General features: G+C 44.4%; 1 protein-coding gene across 2 annotated transcripts in view; it reads left to right on the top strand.

Annotated features, from left to right (window-relative positions):
* Positions 1-5,597: 5,597 nt before the first annotated feature.
* LOC115614201 (monocarboxylate transporter 2-like) overlaps positions 5,598-20,029 on the top strand; it is a 37,986-nt gene continuing 23,554 nt past the window's right edge. Inside the window, exons 1-2 of one of the 2 annotated variants that reach the window (XM_030500696.1) lie at positions 5,598-8,203; positions 8,423-8,680. In XM_030500696.1, coding sequence (XP_030356556.1) covers positions 8,464-8,680 — 217 coding nt within the window. In that variant the 5' untranslated portion in view covers positions 5,598-8,203; positions 8,423-8,463. Of the gene's footprint in view, positions 8,204-8,422; positions 8,681-18,780; positions 19,066-20,029 lie in introns of those variants that run through there. The other variant, XM_030500697.2, reaches the window with a different exon arrangement.

The raw sequence follows: 20,029 nt of genomic DNA, 5'->3' as shown, positions 1-20,029 counted from the left end.
TAAATATGAAATAATACACAGCAACAGATGAGAACTTTGCATGGTCAAGTTGACCTATTCAGGTACGAGAAGGGTCATGGCTAACTAAGGGAGCAGTTTTGCACATGATTATACCCTCTAAGCATCAAAGAGGATTTTCCTTCTTTGGATGCTAAAGTGAATTCTGATGTATTTATTAATGAGAGAAATATATGGGCACCTGGGGAGACTGTTTCTGTCCTGGGAGGGGGTGGAATTATTTTCTGGCCATTTTGTTCTTCCCTTTCAGACATCCGTTGGGAAGCAAGACATGTTATTTTGGAAGCATTTGCTGGAGGAGTTGAACACAAGTGCACACCCCAAAGCAAAGTAGCATTACTTAAATGAAATAATCCACCAGGTTTGTTCCATGGCATTCTACTTTCGTTAATCTGTGCCCTGGTTCTTCACAGCCCCAAAGCTATGAAGAAGCACACTCACATATGCTGCGTGCAGGGGACATCTCACAGTTGGGCACTAATGTGCTGTCAGTAGGTGGAGAAATAACCGCCCAGGCGTTGCTATCTCCTTATCTCTGTGCAACATGTACTCCCCTCTCTGCCTCAAAGTTTGAACCTCACCCCTTCCTTAACATCTGGTTAAGGTCCCATGTGCCTCACTTCTGATTTCTGTACTTTACACAAATGATAATGCAAATATCCACTGTCAGAGGCAGGTATTTATTAACTTTGGCTGAGTTTGTATGATTGAGCTACATGTTAACAAGTTATTTCAGGAGCAGCAAAACTAACTGATTTCTACTGTGTCTCTCTGCAGTGGGTTTTCTGAACCATAACAAAGGTTGTGTTTGTCAGTTTTCCCTTCCAGGAGGTGGCACAGGATGCCCAGAGAAGCTGTGGCTGCCCCATCCCTGGCACTGTTCAAGGCCAGGTTGGACACAGGGGCTTGGAGCAACCTGGTCCAGTGGAAGGTGTCCCTGCCCGTGGCAGGGGGTAAGAACTGGATGAGCTTTAAAGTCCCTCCCAACCCAAACCAGCCTATAATCTCTTTCCCTTCTACCCAACTAATTGCACACAAAACCTGTACAGGCTCCACATCTTTGAAGGCTTTGGCCCTCCACAAAATGTAATTTAAACCAGACAGCGTCTCAGAAGTTGAGGTGCGTGTGGTAGCAGATAGTGAGAGTAATCGAGCACATGGGAAAAAACGCTAAATACAGTGTTTCCTCATGGAAAAACATGCTAAAAATTCCCACTTGGAGAACAGTTGGCTGGGTTTGACTGAGTTTATGAAGGGCTAGGCAGTTTCCTGCGTGTCATAAGTTTTGAGTAAAGAAGACATAGACCTGCATGAAGAGGAACAAAAGGGAAATAGATAAAGCATGGTGTCCTACTCTTTATAGTACCTGAGTGATGGTGAGACCTTCCCAGTGGGGAAGGACCATTGCTGCATGCAATTCTGTAGACGTGAGTCTCAGGTTCTCCTAGTCCTACTGCTTTCTGCAGCTTTGGGCCAGGACATAGCCTGGCCCCACAACCATAACAGGTTAACGGGGCAGGAGGCTGTGCCCTGACGGCATCAGTTACCGTCTTTAAAGTGTGGAGTCTGACCTCTTAAAAGACAGTATGTGCTTATTTAGATCTTCAAGTGTCACTGAGTACTAGCAATGATAACACACCTGTAAAACATCAACCAGAAAAGTACCAAATAAGTCCACTTTAAGGAATGCTCTCTGTGTTCTCGTGTCTCCTTAGACCTGCACGTGACCTCTGTTCTGCAGCTCTTACTGTTGCAGAAAGCTGGCAACATCCAGTGCGACTGGAAGATGTGTGAACTGTATGCTGGGTTCGTGCCAACTTTTGATTCTCTTTTTTAATGATATATAGATAGCTTTTGATTATTTGCAAACTCAATTCTAAATTTCATGAGATTTATTATTTTGGTGTCAAGATGGTATGTGATACACCAGCTGCAGATAAATACCTGCAGATACGTTTTGAATTGCTTTATACCCTTCCAGTTTGATTCTGTTCGTATTCCTTCAGTAACAGATTTCTTCAATCGTTCTGAAAAGTTCAGGGGCAAGACTATTGGGTGAATATCAAATTAACCTTCTTTCACAGCCAGTAAGTGAAGTGCTTAAACTGTATTTACTCTCAAATTTGCATTTTGTTTTTTCTTAAAAGAAATGAAAGATGTACCACATTTTACATCAAAACTAGTATATGGAGAGCAAGTATTAAAAAGAAAGAGCCATCTGATTAGTCCTTCAAATTTCAATTTTTCGTAGGTCAATGGAATAGTAAAGGAGAGTTTCTGCTGCTTTTTTTCATCTCAACCACTGATGGAGGTGATTTTCCAAGGTATTCCAAAGTGATTTTGAAAAGCAGCCTCAATCGTTTGAATTGCTATTGCGTCTAAAGTGCATACAAATGGCCACAGCCCTATAATCATCAGCAGAAAGCTTTTATAATTAAGGCAATTGCTATGAATGCAGAGGTGGAAGGAGGGACAACATAATTTAACAAAGGCAAATTCATGTTTTGGTTTGGTAAAGTACCGAAATGTCTAAAATGTCTCAGAGCCCAGGGAACACAGAGTGTCTGCGAGCAAAGGGGAAAGCACATTTTTAGAAGACCAGCAGTGCAGAAACTACTGAATTCTAAAAGGGATTTCACCTTTTGCAATGCCATCAAGTTTTCACAATAACATTGTTCCTAAAGGTATAGTGTTGAAAGAAACGACTCCTGTGAACCCTAGGTCTGGCGTGATTGCAACCTCATCAATAGGCAGCTTCTGATGACCTCCAGTGGGGCAGCACAGAGGACCACAGGCATCTCGAACAATCGGTAATGAATTCTCATAGCACCTATAACTGATTTATTCCTTTCAGAAGACAGAAAACACTGGATACGCTCGTAACGTTTCTGGCTGTAAAATGCTTTTAGAAAGAATAGCTTGTAGAAGCCATGACCAGTGAGGTAAAGAGGGCTGGACCATAAGATCAATCAGACCAAGGTGTGTTCAATTGGTATTCTCTCCCTGACAGTGAATTAATGGTGGATATCTGGGGAGACAAGAACGGAGCTGGCTGTCAATACTCCCCAGCCTCCAGCAGTTTGCAACCTGTAATGCCAGAGGTGGCATCTCTGTATTTAATAGCCCTCAATGGATTTCTCCCAAGAATCTATCTTGCTGTCTTTTGACACTTGGAGACTTTTTAGCATGCTGTTAGTATTGGCTGGTAGAAAATCCTTTTAAATTTGAGGAGTGTGTTGTATGTTCTGTGTTTGTGAGAAGAACATCTGAGCTGGCAGTGATAGTGCTGGTAGCAGCCTTTCTTGTTAGTGTAAACTGTGAGCTGGTGCATGGGTTTAAGCATTTGTTGTGTCCTTGCAAGGAGGGTATTTGCGTTGGAGCAATACAAAACAGCATGGATGACTGCACGTGGCTACAAGGAAACGTGAGTTATGGTAAACGCTGACTTGCAAAGTTAGCTTGGATAAATCATTTTTCTCTGTGTTATTTACCTTTCTGCTGAGTTTTGTATTAGATTGGATGAGAACATTACCCTGGCGCGCCTACAGTCAGCTCGATTCCTGTTTTTTCTTGTGCTTAAGTAGTGCGTTGCAACGTGTGGATTATAAACACGCCAGGGGAATGTTTTAAATCCCCCAAATGGGGATTTGCAATGTAAGTCTTGTGGAAACATTCCTACTGAAATTGGGTTATATTAAACCTCTGCAAAGCATGGACTCACATTGTGGATGTTGCTCACTTGCTTGTCCAAGTCAACTGCTTGGTTACAGGCAAGAAATTCAGGAACTTTGCATACACCCCTCCCCTTGCTCCTGGCTGAAATTTACCCCTTGATAAGTGTTGACGTGGCCTGTGAATCCCTTCCTTTGTTTTTGAGTGATCAAAATAAGTCTGATGTAGGATTTTAGGTCATGAAGGGAATTTCAGGCAGAAGGTTAAAATTCCTACAGCAGGATAGGCAAAGATAGGGGATCTCTGCATGCAAATTCTCCTGGAGTAGAATGGGAGCAGAGCCCGCAGAAATGTGAAGAAAGAATAAGTTAATATGTACAGGGAAGAGAGGGAGGAAGGAGAAGGGATATCTGACAAATAATTTATAAATATCAACTAAGATCTCAGAGATGCCAGCACTCTGAGCGCTGCAAACGGGGAGCTGGCACTCATATTGTCTCTGGTGGGCAAATGGCCATCTCTGTTCCTGGAATGTTAATGTGGGGTGTAGTTGCCTTCAATATATCTTAAGGGGTAGGGTGGCAGAGGGCGTTGCAAGTTACAGCAAGGTCTTGTATCTGAGGATACAGCCTCTGATATCAACCTTTGATCTCTGCTGCATCTGGGGTGGGGGAAGAGTTCAGCAGATGGCTTTAAAAGCTGAGCAGGTCACTGCCAGGGGAGCCAGAAACCAGAGAGCCACGGGGAGAGGAGTCCCAGTGGTACCCACCTCTGCCGAAGAGAGAGCGTCCCACTGAACGGCGGTCAGTGAGTTTGTATGTGTGGTGTGCAGTGGCTTGCTTGGGTTGAGGGAAACCTGGTACCAGGGAGTCCTGGTACTAACAGGTGAAGCTGCTTTAGACTTCGGTTTGATTTGTCATGGTGCTGTCATTTAACAACAAAAAAACCCACCCAACCAAATAAAACAAATGTAGAACGTAATTGTGTAGTCTAAGAGTAGTTCCCAATTGATTTGATTACAGAGTGGAGGACTGTGATTGTATGTGTTGGTTCCAAAAGAAAAAAGTTCAATAAATTAAGGAAAGAAGATGGTAATAGCAGCAGGATTGAGATGTAAGGGCCTTGATTGTGCAAGAGACCTGGAATTTCTTTATATTGAAGATAGTAGCCTTAGCCAGTTTCCTAAACAGGAGGAAAAAATAGTGGATAATGAGTATCTAGATGTGATCAATGAATAAGTAGGTCTAAAAAAGTAAGAGGAATAAGGCAGGAAGCCTATAGGGAATGGTGGATGGAGAAATGGGAAGCCCAAACATGTATAACTTCAGAAAAAAGGAAATAGAAGTAAAAGGAAAGAACCTACCAGTGAATTTGAGTTAGACCATGTCTATACGAAGGCAATTTTCTCATGATTTTCCTCTGCTCCAGTAAAAGGTGATCTAAGAGGTGGAGGTTTCAGTGCTTTCTGGGTAAAGAGAAGCTATCAAGGATGGGGTGAGATGGGGTCATCTCAAAGAGCTGGCAAATGAAATTCCACGCACAATGCAACTGGAGAACAACAAAAGAAGTGTAATGCCTCCATTCATTTAAATAAGACCTGGAAAATTATAGGTCTGTAATTTTATTTCAGTGGTGTAGCAGGGCCTGAACAATATTGATGAAAAACACAAACGTGGCCCTGAAGGTAAGTGGGCATTGATATAAGAAAACAAGGGCTTCCAGGAGGACGTCAAACAGTTTAGAGAACAGTTATTAAAAAGGAAAATCAAAATGCAAAACTTTTCTTTGAAGTGGATATTAGAGAAGGAGCTGCTGCGATGCCACATGGAAATTAAGAACAAACCTGTAGAAGATGAGGGCTGGCGAGGAAGATGAATGCTTTGCCACTTTAAGGTGACGAAGACATGGCTAAGAGGGTGGTAATGGAAAGGGGTAATGTCCCATGAGAGGATGGTCCTGTGCCCTCCTTAGTACTGCTGTCCCCACAAACCATGGGGGTTACCACAGGAGAAATGGGGGGAGAATGTCAATGTGTCCCATTACTGTCTGTTTATTGCTCAGGCTATTAAACTCTTAAAATAGTCGCTAAAGTTCAGTTCCTCCAAGCCAGCCTCTGGAAGACTTGTTTTACAGTCAGGGAAGTAAAAGTCAGCTTATATGATTTTTATTGCCTAGTGTACACTACGTTTTCATCTATCTTCAGTTCCTCTCTTTGGTTTTCTGTATTATGTAAGAATTTGCCTTGCTATAGCAAGGCTGGACAAGGAAGATGATACCGTAATCTGATTTTATGCTAATGTCTTCTCAATAAATCTCCCATTAAACAGAAAATGAGATTCAGTGAACAAATATATTCGTTGTGTGAGGCTTTTAAAGGTGGTGCGCAATTAGTCACGGTTTTACAAGAGGAATGAATCGGTGGTAATAAAAAAAATAACCTTTCTGGTTAATCCCTGAAAATATATTGAAAGTTCAGGCTCCACCTTTTTAAGGGACTGCCAAAAAAGATGTGAATTTGAGGTGCCTGTGAATTTTTGCATATCCTAAACTTTGGTAGACTGTGAATACCGAACATAATGTTAAATAAGGGAATGTGTCCTCACAATGCTCACCCCTTAATCAATTTTACTTTGGCTAATTTCAAAAGCAGTAGGATATGTCGATGTTTTTGGGAGCTTGGTATTGTCTAATATTTGAGTGGCTTAAATTGGGTAGAATAAGCATAAATGAAAGAAACAGTGCAATGAAATGCAAATATGATAAGTAATAAAAGCTCTTAAACAGCTTGTCAATGGACAGTCATTCCAACATCACCACTATTACTCTTTAATTTGGGTTTCCTTTCAAAATCCCACCTATGGTAACAAAGAATAGTTAATATAATTCTAAAAGACAATTACTTTTTACCATGGAAAAACTTAGATGATGAGGGATGATAGATTCTGCACCAGAATAACTTGTTCCATATATTCTGAATGCCAGTAATGGAAAAATAATGTTCCATGAATTTCTATCAGGCTATTTTATTACTTAATATCAGAACAGGAGAAACTTTGCAAGTGCCATCAGTTTTGCTGCTGAAATTGTAACATAGCATCCCTCATCGTGTAACAGGACATTTTCGTTATTATTTATTATTTTGCTGTGGTAAAAGACTTCTTAGTTGGCCTTCTCTTGATATAGCAATGAAATCTTAGAAAACCCAGCAACTTACCACCCTGGATTTTATCCAGGTAGAAATTAGAGTTCTGAAAGACTGGATTTATTAAATAGTAGCTTTTTGGACTAATGTTTTCTCAAGGACAATTGGGGTTTGCTCATCTGCTTTGGACAGGGGTTTGGGGCCATAGGGTTTTTCCTGTATGTTAAAAGTTGAGTAGTTCTAGTTCTTACGTGTGCATTTGCCAGGAAGCCCTAGGAGCAACAGCTGTAAAAGCAGATGAAAGAAAGCATGAATTCAGGAGTATATCTATAAGCACATCACCAGCTTAAAATAATATTCTTTCTTATATATGGTTCCATTAGTGTCCTCCTACTTAAGAGTTTGATTCCAAACTACATCTCTCGAGAGGCAATGGACTTTCAAACAGATGCAAATGACACTGTGCTTTTCCTAAGGTGCTGGGGTTTTTCTCCTCTTTTTTTTTTTTTTTTTGCAAGATAAGCAAAGGTCCCTCTCTCCCCAGCTAGCTGACTATTGCCTCTGTGGTTCAGCAAAATGTGTCCAGCTGATACCTGTGCCTGCTCCTTCCCATTAGCTCTGATGATGCCCTCTCCTATCAGCTTCACTTGCTTCTGAGTTTGCAGTAAATGAACGTAATAAATCACCTTTTATCCACAAAGATGCAGGCGCACCTACCTGGTGCTCTTTGCTGTGGTACCTCTTCCTTTCTGGTTTAATGCCTTGACCTTGACAGGAGGCTTATGGATTAACTCCTGAGAGGTGCTTCTTTTCCTTTTACCCTCATTTTAATGGCCAGAGAAAATGGGAAGAATGCAACTGAGTGAATGCCCTCTTTCATCTGTTTTGCTCGTGAGCATAATCTGCTAACCTGGCAGGCGCCAGGCACAAGTGGAATTGCTGCCCCTAAGTAGAAACAAACTTCAGCTGCTTTGCAAGCAGTTGCTTGCAGTTTGCTTGTTGGCTTGAGGGAGGCAAGCAACCAAGAAGGCCTTGTCCCCCTGCAGAGCAGGAGAGCTGGACACGCTGCGGGGCCATTCTGCTGTTCATGTAATGGGAATTATTCTTTTAAGCAGGGATAACCTGAAATCATAAGGTTTTCCACCCACATCTGAAAAATACATAAGGAAGCGTTTACCCTAAAACCACTACAACTGCATCATGTGGTTCTCTGGGGGGGGGACTGTGACAGGAGCAACCTCCAGAAGCCAACTCCTTGGTGAGACACTGAGCTGCCGGCTGGACGTTGGACAGAAGAGAAAGCTGAGGCATTAACTTTGGTTGTGAATGAGGTCTGTCCTTGGACGTGGAAGCTGTGGGAGAACTTTGAGGGTGTGTACTTAAAATACTGGTGGAAGGGTTATTGGAGAGGGAAAGGTGATTTTGGTTGTGTTAGAATTGAACAAGAAAACTGCTAATAGCCAGCAAAAGGTCAAGGCTTCAAGAGTGGGTGATCCTCTGTACCTCTAAATTATTTCACTATGCTTTAAAATGATGCCTGATTACACGATATGCATGTTCTGTAATGCACATGTATCCTTTGCCCTACAGGACATTGGGAAGTGGTTTTTGCTTTGAAATCTGGATTGACCATGTCTCCTCCAGTCCCCTCGGACCTGGGCTATGTACCCCCTGACGGTGGCTGGGGATGGGCAGTGGTGTTCGGAGCCTCCATCTCAGTTGGGTTCGCATATACCTTTCCTAAAGCTTTCACAATCTACTTCAAAGAACTCCAGGCTGTTTACAGCATCTCCTACAGCCAGATTGCCTGGATAACATCCATCATGTGTGCTACCACCTATGGAGGAGGTAAGTGAAACAAGACCGTATTCTTCTTTGGAAAAGAGGGGGTTGGAACTCTATGCAGAATGGGTAGGGGACAATATATTTCTTTGAGGAAGTTCTTGGAAAGCTCTAACTGCAAGTTTAGCTTTCTGTTTTCTGATGATGTACATTGGCAAAACCAAGAGAACCACTACTGTTGAGTATTTTATTGACAACATATATGATGCCATCAATTCTTGTTATTTCATCAGAAATCTTGCTATGTGTGGGGAGAGGCCATGGTAGGATTATTTGAGTCTTGGACAGTTATTTCAGCATATTTAGTACTGTCTTTAGTTCTGTTCCTACTCTTGGCTCTCTGTTTGAAACAAAAAATGTGTTACTTGCATTCATGATGCTGGATACTCGAAGCCAAAGCTTTGATGAACATGCGTGTAAATCTTGAGATAGGATAGAAGTATGTTTTTCCCTAATTCTGTTGCTAAAATTTTGCTGCAAATAATTTATGAAGGGATGATGTTGTAGACTTTTTTCTGCTGAATCTTTCTGAAAGAACAAATGTGTCCACCAGTTGCTTGAAGTTTAAAGGTTCACTGGGTATTTGTACCTTGGCTGCAAAAGTCACTGTTGCGCAAAGGTTGTTGGAAGGTACTGCTTGTCCTCCAAGCAGTGATGATAATTAAATCATCAAGTGGATATTTTGAGGGATGTTTCCCTCAGATACTGATGCCAGGTATCAGTCTGCCACTTTGATCTGAGAAGCTGGTGTGTATCTTGCTGTTAATGGTTAGTAGAGGACTGTGTTGCTTTTAGGTCATGATGCTTGTGAGGTGCAGTTGCTGGGGGTTATTTCTGGGATCTTAGCTGGCTCTTAGATCGTTTTAGCTTGTTTTGCAAGGGTGAAAGGTAAAAGGATTAACACTTAGAGAAAACAAGAGCAGCCGCACCAAATCACATCTACCCAAACCTGTATTCTTCCTCAAATGAGGTCATGGACACACACTTTGGGAAAGACTATTACAACAAAGTCGTAGATGGAGGGATCCTCCCATTATCCCCTCACAGTGCAGTTTGGAGGCTTCTTGGGTCACACACCACAGACACAAAGGGTGCACCCTGTGTACAGAAGTCATGCAACTCATCTCATGTACTTTAGGAACTGGTTTTACATGGCAATGCAGAAAAGAGCCATTTTGTCGTCCAATATGGATGGATTAAGTTGAAAGGAGAAAATTTCACCTGGCACGCAGGACAGTGAAACACATTGCTCTGTCGGTGCTGCAGGCAATGTCTGTGGCTCTGTGGACAACCTGTGTCTCTACTCCTTTGACAGCTCATGCCTTGTGTTATTGAGCATGGAGTTCCCAAGATGACTGCATGCCTTGGAAAGCTGGCACAGGAGCAAGTGATTTTTGTTTACTGATTCGAATCCAGCTCTTGTCAAGGGAGACTGGATGGGTCTCAGTCTATTCCCAGCAGGCTGGTACCAGTGTCACTAATCCACCAGGGATGACTGGCATGCGTGGGGTTTGGGATGTACGTGACCAGAGAAGTGTGAGGGATGGGTTGCTTCCCTGCTTGCAGAAAGAGCCTTTTCGCATCTGGCTGGAGTTGATTGGTCGGGCAGCGAGGAGGCTTTGTTGAGTTCTTTGGGCTATCATGTCCACTGCAGATGGACAGAAAGGTTCAGTTCCAGGGTTATTAAATCAGCTGCTCTATTGATCACCTATTTCCCCTTGAAACAGTGAATGCGTATCCTCTGGCTGCTGTTTGGCTCTGGTGGTTTCATGCACTGAGAAGGGCTAACAGAGTCTGGGTGAGAGACTGAGGACAGGTTCAGGCTGTGGGGGCTGTCAGAGGGCTCATTTCTCATTTCCTCAGGGTGGCTCTTCAGAGTTCTCTGAAAATTGGATGTCTGAAACTCAGCACTGAACACTAGAGATGTCGAGTTGACTGGTTGAGATTTCTGGCTTTTCATTTTCCGCATTCCCTGAGCTAGGGCTCTCAACACCTGATGAAGATACAGGGGAGAGTACAGCAAAAGGAACTGCTGTCAGTGATCTTGATAGGGGCAGAAGCCATTACAGAATAAAACCTATGGTTTTCTTCATTGAATTTCTTATCTTTAAATACGGACCTTCATGAAGTCTTATTGCTGCAGAGCTATCATTAAAACTACAGTGCCTGACTCCCAGGTAACTCCATGTAACAACAGGAGGGTGTCAGCATAAGGAGGAAAATACAAGATGCTGTGAAGCAAGATGACTTTGTTTTCAGCATTGCTTTTACCTTTACATAGACCTTGGGCTAAGAATTCAGTGCTGGCAGGGGGGTCCTGTCCCTCCTTCCTTGGTGTTCCACAAACACGTGTATATTGCTGCAAGAGCCCCTTTCCTCTCTGGGGTCTGTCCTGTGGCCTGGTAGTTGCTGTTCACCTCAGTTTTTACTCACTGTGGTATCTGGTTTTAAAAAAAGAAACAAAAATCCCAAAATATGAAACAAATAGATCTTGGAGACAATAAAAAAAGTCTTGGGAAGAATCCCTGTGTAACAATTACAGACTCTTCTAGAATTAAGGAAGATCAGTTGCGTCCTCTGTGCAAACAATTAATGATTCTAAACATTTCCCTGTCGTGTTCCTATCTTTCACTTTTTGTTTCCAGTAAATAGTGTTGACATCTCCATAGATCTGAAAGCAGCAGCATGCAAATAGTAATAGAAGAGGGACTGGCAGTAACAGATACAGGAGTTTCATCTCGGGGAATAAATATCTTTTGAGTGCATAAGTAATTGAATACTCAGTTTGATCTTCCTTTCAGCTACACCAGCATAAGTCTAAAGCAATTCTGTAGCATCCAGGGAAGCTGCATGCTGTATTTGAGGGAGGAGGGAAGCACCAGCAAAGCGTGCTCAGAGTGGCTGAGGGCATGCAAGGGATGGATCCCTTTGAGGAGAATTATACCTTCAAACCCCAACTTTAGCATTATGATATTCAGAAATGCTACAGCTAACTACATGAGTAGTCGTTTGGGACAGCATGTGTTTCTTTGCACTAGACTAATTAAAACCAAAAGCTTCAACAAACATTGAGTATCATTTCTGGATGAAACTCTGGCTGGTCTGAAGTCAGCAAGCACCTTGCTATCACCTTCAGTAGTGCCAGGATTTCACCTTTCAGATGCAGTGTTTGATCTGCTGATCTAGAGCAGTAGGAGCCTGGCAAATTTCAGCCCCAAGCGTGGCGTTTAGGAAAGGGGGGCTGAGAACCAGATGAGATTTTAGAAATGAATTCTGTGTCTGTAAACACTTGGTTTCACAAAGGTCTCCAGGAATGTTAAGTGATGGAGTGCCCTATAAACATGACCTAGATAATAGGTGCATCTTTGAAGCTTGTCTTATGAGGAGTCATTTCTGTGGCACTTAGGGGGCTCTTGGGAAGGTCAGTCTGTAAACCCAGGATTACAGCAAGCCTGAGCAAATACTACACTTGGACCAAAAGTCTCTTCTTTTTGATCTTGTGGGGTAACACGGATGTACAGTGTCAATAGTTCAACAAGCTCCTAAAGAACAATCTATGTAAGACCTTGAAAGTTAATACTAAAGCATCGCGCTTGATCTGCTAGACAATGGTCAGCCAGAAGGGCAAAGCAATACAGAAGAAGGAGGCACAGGAGCCTGTCTGGGTTTACCTACAGTAATTTTGTGTGTTGCATCACCCTGTGTTAAGGGCACAGAGGGCTGATCAGCCTTGAGTGATGTTACACACAGCTATCCACACCGCATGATGCATGAGCTCATCTCTTCCTCTGTTAGACTATGTATGTGGTTGCTGCCTTTCTAGTACATTACTATCACTTCACATCTTCCTAAGTGAAGGGATGCAAAGGTTCACATGAAAAGAATTATTTGAGGTAAAACTGGGATTATGCAGTGACTCTGAGTTGGCTGAAAGTAGCAGAAGATCCTCTGGGATGGAGGAAGCTGCTGTCTCTGTTGCTGGTATATAACCAGGTATCCTTGGTGGGATCAGCTACCCTGTGACAGGATGGGGATCTGCAGGGTGGTACATGTGAGACACGGTTTGTGTTTACCAGGACTTCCCATTGTTGACAGGGCAGAAATGTAAGTTAGTTATTTTTTGTGTGCTTTTACTTCAAAATAAGAACAAGCAGGCAAAGGGGTAAGGCAAATTGCAATAAGATGGGATATAGTACTGATGTTACTTTGACAACAACAAAAGCGCCTTCATTCACTACATATTTACCTTGAGTGAAAAGGTATGAGCCCGTTATCCTGCAATAAAACCTCACAGCAAGGAAAACAAGGCTTGAGCCTGGGAGTGGAGAACCAGGGGGTGGGAAGGCAGAGGTTTCCCTCTGCACACAGTGTTCTCCAGTAGAGTCCCCTTTCCTTTAGGTACAAATGAAAGAGCGCCCTGCTTTGCTCTGGCTAATGTGTAATTACACCTTCAACACAACCTTATGCCCCAACCTTTTGTTTGCCTGTGTTTGTGTGCACAGGCTGAAATGCCACCAGGCTCTGCATTCAGCTGCGTTTGGAACAAACCACAGTATTTGTCTTAATTTTCAACCATATTGGGCTTGGTGTAGCCAGACTTCTGCCATAAAAGTTAATAGCTGAATTCTGGATGCACCTTCGAGTACTTCAACCATGTTGTTTTTCCCTTTCTATGCAGTCATTTTCCAAATATAAGAGAGGAAGATCCTACTGGGATTAAAATGTAAATGAGATGAAGATGCAATAGCAAAGGAATAATTTGTTTTAATTCCCCAGTGAAAGCGTTCTAGTTATTAGATTTAGATTAATTGTAGCCATCTCTTTGCTAACAGAAATGTTTTGGTTTGGGCTGCTGATTAAACTCCTGCAACAGGGGAAAACCAGCAGAAGTGATGTTACTGCTCAGTTTATTTTATCACCTCCAGGAAAGCAGCACATCCAGCAGTGATGCTTCATGCACCTGGTTGGTTTGGTGGTGTGGATGCAGGGCTGGAGCCATCTGAGAGGTTTGCTGGCTCTGGAGAGATTATTTTGTGTTGTATGAATCCCTCTGCCTGGCCTCTGTGCTATTAATACTGGGGTTTAGCAAAAAGCAAGCTGGACATTTCATAACTTTCTGTTTTGACCTCTCCTTGACCCTCTTGTAAAACATTACTCAGTGGAACGCAGAGCCACGAGGCTCTGCCAGCACCCTCGGTGGTTCTGAGCCATGCCAGCACCAACATGGTGCCAGGGACACATGGGGCTGGTGGCTCTGCCCACAGCAGAGCATCTCACATAGTGGCAAAGAGGCTGCATGGAAATTAAAGTTGCCCCCGAAATAGCCATAGGGATGTAAAGGGATGCAGGTGGATGATGCTTGACACACATGCCCCATTTGGGGCATGTGTAGGTACCTCATCGCACCGATGGTGCTGCCCGCATCCTTCCCGCTGCTCAGGGCTCCAAGAGCTGCCAAGCAGAGTGAGGTTCCCTTTAATTAAAACCTCAAGCATGAAAATATTAGTGGTAAATCCCTGAATGCTGGACGTCTTGTGGCTAAATGCTGAGGAATGTGTTGTATCAGCCTGGTTACATTCAGTGGTGAGGAGAATGCACAGGTATGAGGGTAATTCTGTGCTTACTAGGGGGGGAACTATTGATCTGTCCCCAGGCTTGTGTTTTGTGATTGCATCTGGTTGGGGTCCAGAGCCAAGAGTTTTGCTGAATTGAAGCCTTTTTCCAGGTAATAATCTACATTAGTATGAATTGATCCCTTGGAAAAAGTTAAGAATATTATTAGGAACATAAATATGTCCTATTTTCAGAGGACTGGGATATCTGTCTCCTAAAAGAGATTGCACTGAGGAAAGTAACGGCATTGCATCCTAGGCCACAGCATTCAGCCCTTTGGTTTTGTGGACAATTGCTGCTTATAATCTCATTCATTAATTCAGAAGCTCTATTTTAACTGTGGTTATGGATTGGGTTTCACTGCTGATGCAATTTATGGGCAAATGGAAAAGGACAATGGAAGAGTTTTGAGAAATGCAGATGTGCCATGGAAGTGAGGGTCAAAGGCCCTTTAAAGAAGCACAGAGTTACCTCTTTAGGTGCTCATTTATCAGATGCTGTTTTCATGCAGCAGAGCTAGGTATGGATTTATTTATTTAACATGGAAGAAATCTCTAAAGCCTTTAATTGACTTTCAAAGACTCAATGAAGGAAAAACACTGTCGGGGTTATAGAGTTGTAGCTCCTACCTTTGGCTGTAATAAAATGCCTTGCGTAAAGGCTTTGAACAAAATTCTTTCCAAATACCAAAGTGGTGCACTGAGAATAAATAGAAATGCTTTCCATTCTCATGTGAGCCCATTCCTTTCCTTTCTCTTTCCCAGGAAAATAAAAAGCACTCAAGTTGTCAACACTTGTAATTGTTTTTTGTGACCTTATATTCTTCCCTGTGAGGGTGCTGAGGCGCTGGCACAGGCTGCCCAGAGAAGCTGTGGCTGCCCCATCCCTGGCAGTGTTCAAGGAGTGTTCAAGAGCAACCTGCTCTAGTGGAAGGTGTCCCTGCCCATGGCAGGTGGTTGGAACTGATTGAGCTTTAAGGTCCCTTCCAACCCAAACCATTCTAGGGTTTTAAACACTGTTCGTTGAACCTTAGGCTTCAATAATGAAGGATGTTGGTTCATTTGATTTAAGAATCATGACTTAAAATATCTATAGGAAATGTCACGGAAAGCTTTGCAAAGTTGGGGAAATAGGCCCTTTTCATAGAATTACAGAATTCTGTGATTCTATGGGAAGGAAGGATTCTATGAAAAGGCTTGGAAAATGAGCCCTTTTGGGGAGAGGAAGAGTTTTGTATTCTGCCTTGCTCCTGGCCCCTCCTCCCACTCTGTCCCTCTTCTTTCAACAGCTCTGTAGTGGAGCGCTGGGAATACTCCACAATAGCAGTCACTTATTTACATGGAGCACTGCGATAGGGGAGTGAGTCATTTGGAAAAGGTATTTTGCAATTTTAATCAATTTTGTTGCTGCTTGCCAGCAAATTAAAACCCTGCCCTCCAGGAAGCGTCTGCTGCCTGCACATGGGTGAGCAGAGCCCAGCCCTGGGGGAGCCTGTGCTCCCCAAGTGGAGGGGGAGCACTCGCATAGGCAGCTACTGTGAGATGAGCCCAAGCCTCCCCACATTGCTACTTAGTCCTTTTTGACCTAGTGAGCCCAGGGTTTCTGCTGTCAGACCCACCCTCTGCTCTCAGGCTGCTGTGATTTGCATGTGAGCATCTCTTCAGCGTAGCAACATGAGGGCAAACAGTAATCGGTTTTAGACATCTTTAGAAATCATTTGCCCCCAATATCTCCTGCTGCAGCTGGTTTCCTGCTCCAGTTTTGAGTTTGCCACCAGTCTGAGAGCACATTTACCCAGAAGGTGTCATAGCAGGGTTTGCTGCAGGGGACATGCTTTAACATGAGACCAAATTTAGTGTCAGAAGGAAAGTCCCATCTTCCAACTGAAGTCATGGCTGGAGTTGTACCTGCTGCTCCATCCCTCTGCTCCTGAGTGTTTCCATCTGTCCTCCACACCTTCCACACTGCAGCTGAGGATGTGCGCAAGTTCAGTCCCAGGTGTGTTTATGTAGATTTGATCTGAGCTGTTATTGTTTTGGACAGAAACCAGCTGCTGAAACAAACTTTATTCCTGTTTATGAGGAAAAACTCCATTAATCCAAACCCTCGTCTCTCTGTAGGAAAATAGAGGAAAACAGCCCTGTCCCCAGGGCCACCCCGTTGTTCAGCTGCAGGCAGGGCTTTCATGCTGGAGAGACTTTAATTGTCTCCTGTGATGGCAGACTGCCCACCACTACACCCTGCTCCTTTGTGTGTGCGAGACTACACTGCAGAGGCAATGTAGTAAAAGCAGGTATCCTCATGGTCCATAAAGTGGGTCTGGGATGCATGAAAACAAAACTCTCCAGGTCATCCTGGAGACCCTGCACCTGAGAGTAAAGGCTTTCTGGTCATTTTAAGTTTACTCAGTTTTATAGGAAGAAAGAAATAGTAGTAATAAAACATCCTACAGACGTGTTGTGAGTGTATCTTTAAAGCTCTAGGTTGACTGTGCCAGGAAAACTACTGAGCAAGGCAGTGATTTTTTTCCCCATCCCTCTTCATTATTGCTTAATTATGTATGTAAAAAAATAGGATTTACACTAATGTAGTGTCTGCTTTCAGAGCGTTGGAGGGAGGATGGAAATAGGGGGGAGCAGAGCTCCTTGTTTCAACACAGATTGACATATTTGTACCTGAACCAAAAGTGGTAATGCTGTTAAAATGATGTTATTAATTCAAAATTAGAGAAGAAATGCCAGCCAGGAGCAGCAAGCTTCATCTCCCCATTCCCTGGGGAGGGAAGAGCTGTGTACAGGCCCAGAAAGGTGTGAGACGAGATAGCAGCCAAACCTTAGAGACCCTCATGAGCAGAGATTTGCTCTTCCCAGACTGCCTGGGAAAGGCTCTCTGCATCCCCACGCAGAGGACCTTCATCTTGGACAGAGCAGGAGAGGGATCCCACTGCCCCTGTCAGCATTGCCTCATGTAGGGCATTTGGCAAGAAAAAAAAAGGCTGAATACAGCTTTATAGGAGATTAGGGAAGAGTCAGTCTGAGCCTTAACGTGCAGAGAAGGCAAGGAGAAAAGGGCAGCTCTGCTCAGCGGGACTGGAAAGAAACTGCTGTGTTTGCAATGCAGGCAGCATGATTATTTGCAGGCAAAAACGCATTTTGCCAAACTGATCTGTAAAATCTGCCCAGATCATACCCCAGACTTCATGGCTACACATAGAGGGAAGAAAGTCTCTTGTGGAAGGTGACAGGGCACTGACACTCACCTGGTGGCTCCACATGAATTTCCCCAAAACTGGGGCTGGGAAGGCATAAGGCTGAGTTCCTCCCAGACCCGGGGGCTGTTACTTAAGCTAGGGGGAGGCGAGGTTGAGTAAGATGCATGTCTGGCAGCGAAACTGTGACTTTCCAGCAAGGGCAAACATTGCTACTGCTTCCCGAAACAGACTTCAACCTAAAACCTGGAATATACGGGGAATGGGTGAACATAACCAGCGGGTGGATGACGGTGAGTCTGCAGTGGTGTGGTGGCACGGGCGCAGGAGAGCAACCACAGACTTTGTAAAGAGAAAGGAGCTGGGGTGCTGGTGGGAATACGGTGGGGGAAAGAAATTACTTCCCATTTAATTAATTAAGCCCCCGGGGTGGCTGGGAGTTGCTGCTGCCTCCCGAGCCCCTCGGTTTGGGGGTGCGAGGAGAAACAAGGGGGAAAGGGACAAGCAGGAAGGCGTGTAGAACCCGGCGGAGGGCCGGGATGCGTCCTTGCGAGCCGGGGCGGGCTGGTCCCGTGTGGGGCGGTGCGGGCGGCTCCCCCGCCCCGTCCTGCCCGCCCCGTCCCATTCCAACCTGTCCCGGCGGCCGCGGGAGCTCCGTGTCCGTGCTGTGCTCCGCAGGTGGGTGCTCCCGCGTTGGGGTTAGGGGTCCATGCGTGTCCGGGGCCGCAGCCCAGCCTGTCTTGGTTGGGGGGACACACACACATGGGTGGGGTGGTGCACCGGTTCTAATTCACTTCCACCAGGCACGTTTGGGACCATCCCACTCTCCCACCATCCCCGGTACAGATGCAGGAGGCTCTATTCCATATAACTGGTATATTCGCTTTGTCTCCCAAGTGATAGGACAAGAGATAATGGCCTCAAGCTGTGCCAGGGTAGGTTTAAACTGGATATTAGGAAAAACTTCTTCACCAAAAGAGTGGTCAGGTTTTGGAACAGGCAATCACGATCCCTGGGAGTGTTCAAAAACCATGTAGATGAGGTCCTTAGTGACATGGTTTAGTGGTGGCCTTGGCAGTCCTGCGGTAAAGGTTGGACTTAATGATCTTAAAGGTCCTTTCCAACCTAGCTGATTCTGTGATTCTGTGAGTCACATTAAAGATGTGAAGCGGCAGCATAGCATCTTCAAACTGGTTACTTATTTCTAACATCACACCCCATTCCTGCCATTCTGTTTTCCCATTTAACGTGAAGATACCAGTTACATAGAATAGACTAGGGCCCTGGAGGAGCAGCACCCCTAGGACTGACTCTCCACCTTTGCACCTTGTGTTTCAGGCTTCCCAAGGAGCTATGCCATCCCCTGCTAACGTGAGGCGAGCCCCTGGCCCGCCGGACGGTGGCTGGGGCTGGGTGGTGGTCTTCGGCGCTTTCGTTTCTATCGGCTTCGCATACGCCTTCCCCAAAGGCATAGCCATCTTCTTCAAAGAAATCCAGGATTTCTTTGGCACATCCTATAGCGAGGTTGCGTGGGTCTCCTCCATCATGTTGGCCACGACATACGGTGCCGGTGAGTAAACCTGCACCAGCCGCTGTGGCGCAGTGTGTTGGAAGAGTAGAAATAAGCCAGAAACTCTGGGACAGCACAGAGGGACAGCAGCAGAGTCCCTCTGCATGGGCACTATCAGCAGGTTCATTTTCTGATCGTGTTTCCAATGTCATTTAGGGAAACAAGTCATATGTGGAGCCTAAAGTGGCTGAGGGAAGTTTTTCAGAGGTAAATAGGTGTTGGTTGGGGTTTTCAAACATGTCCAGTGCCCTCCGTATTTGTCACTGGGTTCAGGCATCTGTTGATCTCTCTGGGTGCCTTTTGGGCCATTGGAGGATTCTAAATGCCTTGGAAAATGTGGTCTGTGACCAGTTTGGTGCTGACATCCCCTTTATTTCCAGCTGGGGTTGCAGCACCTTTGCTGCTTTTCAAAATACTGCTTATTTCACTAATACAGGCATGGAAGCTTTTATAAAGCCTCTGCGCACCAGAGGCCTGGCCCTGGTGTGTTGCTGACGGTAGCAGCTGAGGTCCTCTGCCCAGAAATTAAAGGATTACCTACAAAAGCTTTCCATGGGCATCAGTGAAAGCACCCTGAGAACAGGCTGGTGTGAAATAGCTGGGTCTGGGTTTCAGCCAAAGGCGAGTGTGGAGTGGAGCAATAAATGAAGTAGCTGCTCGCTTATTGTGGCAGCTTATAATTACAGCAATGAAGTCGCCCGCGTCCATCATTCTTATCAGTTGCAAACCAATGCATAGAGCTCTGCTCTTCTTAAAATGATTCTGATATCGCTTTCATGGCTCAGTGAAAAACTTGGGCTGCCTTTGATTGAGTCTGCGATAGGAGGTAGATGGGAACCATGCTCTGTAATTGCAGGAAACTTTGTCAATATTTATCCTGCCTATTCAAGAAATTCTGAAAATAGGCTGTTTCTTAAAAAAAAAGGATTTTTTTTTTTTTGTTTTGTTTTGTTTCCTTAATAAT

The sequence above is a fragment of the Strigops habroptila genome, chromosome 11 (genome assembly GCF_004027225.2).
Source record: "Strigops habroptila isolate Jane chromosome 11, bStrHab1.2.pri, whole genome shotgun sequence".
Classification (NCBI taxonomy): Eukaryota; Metazoa; Chordata; class Aves; order Psittaciformes; family Psittacidae; genus Strigops; species Strigops habroptila.
The sequence above is the reverse complement of the archived record's forward strand: the minus strand, read 5'-3'. Positions and strand labels throughout refer to the sequence as shown.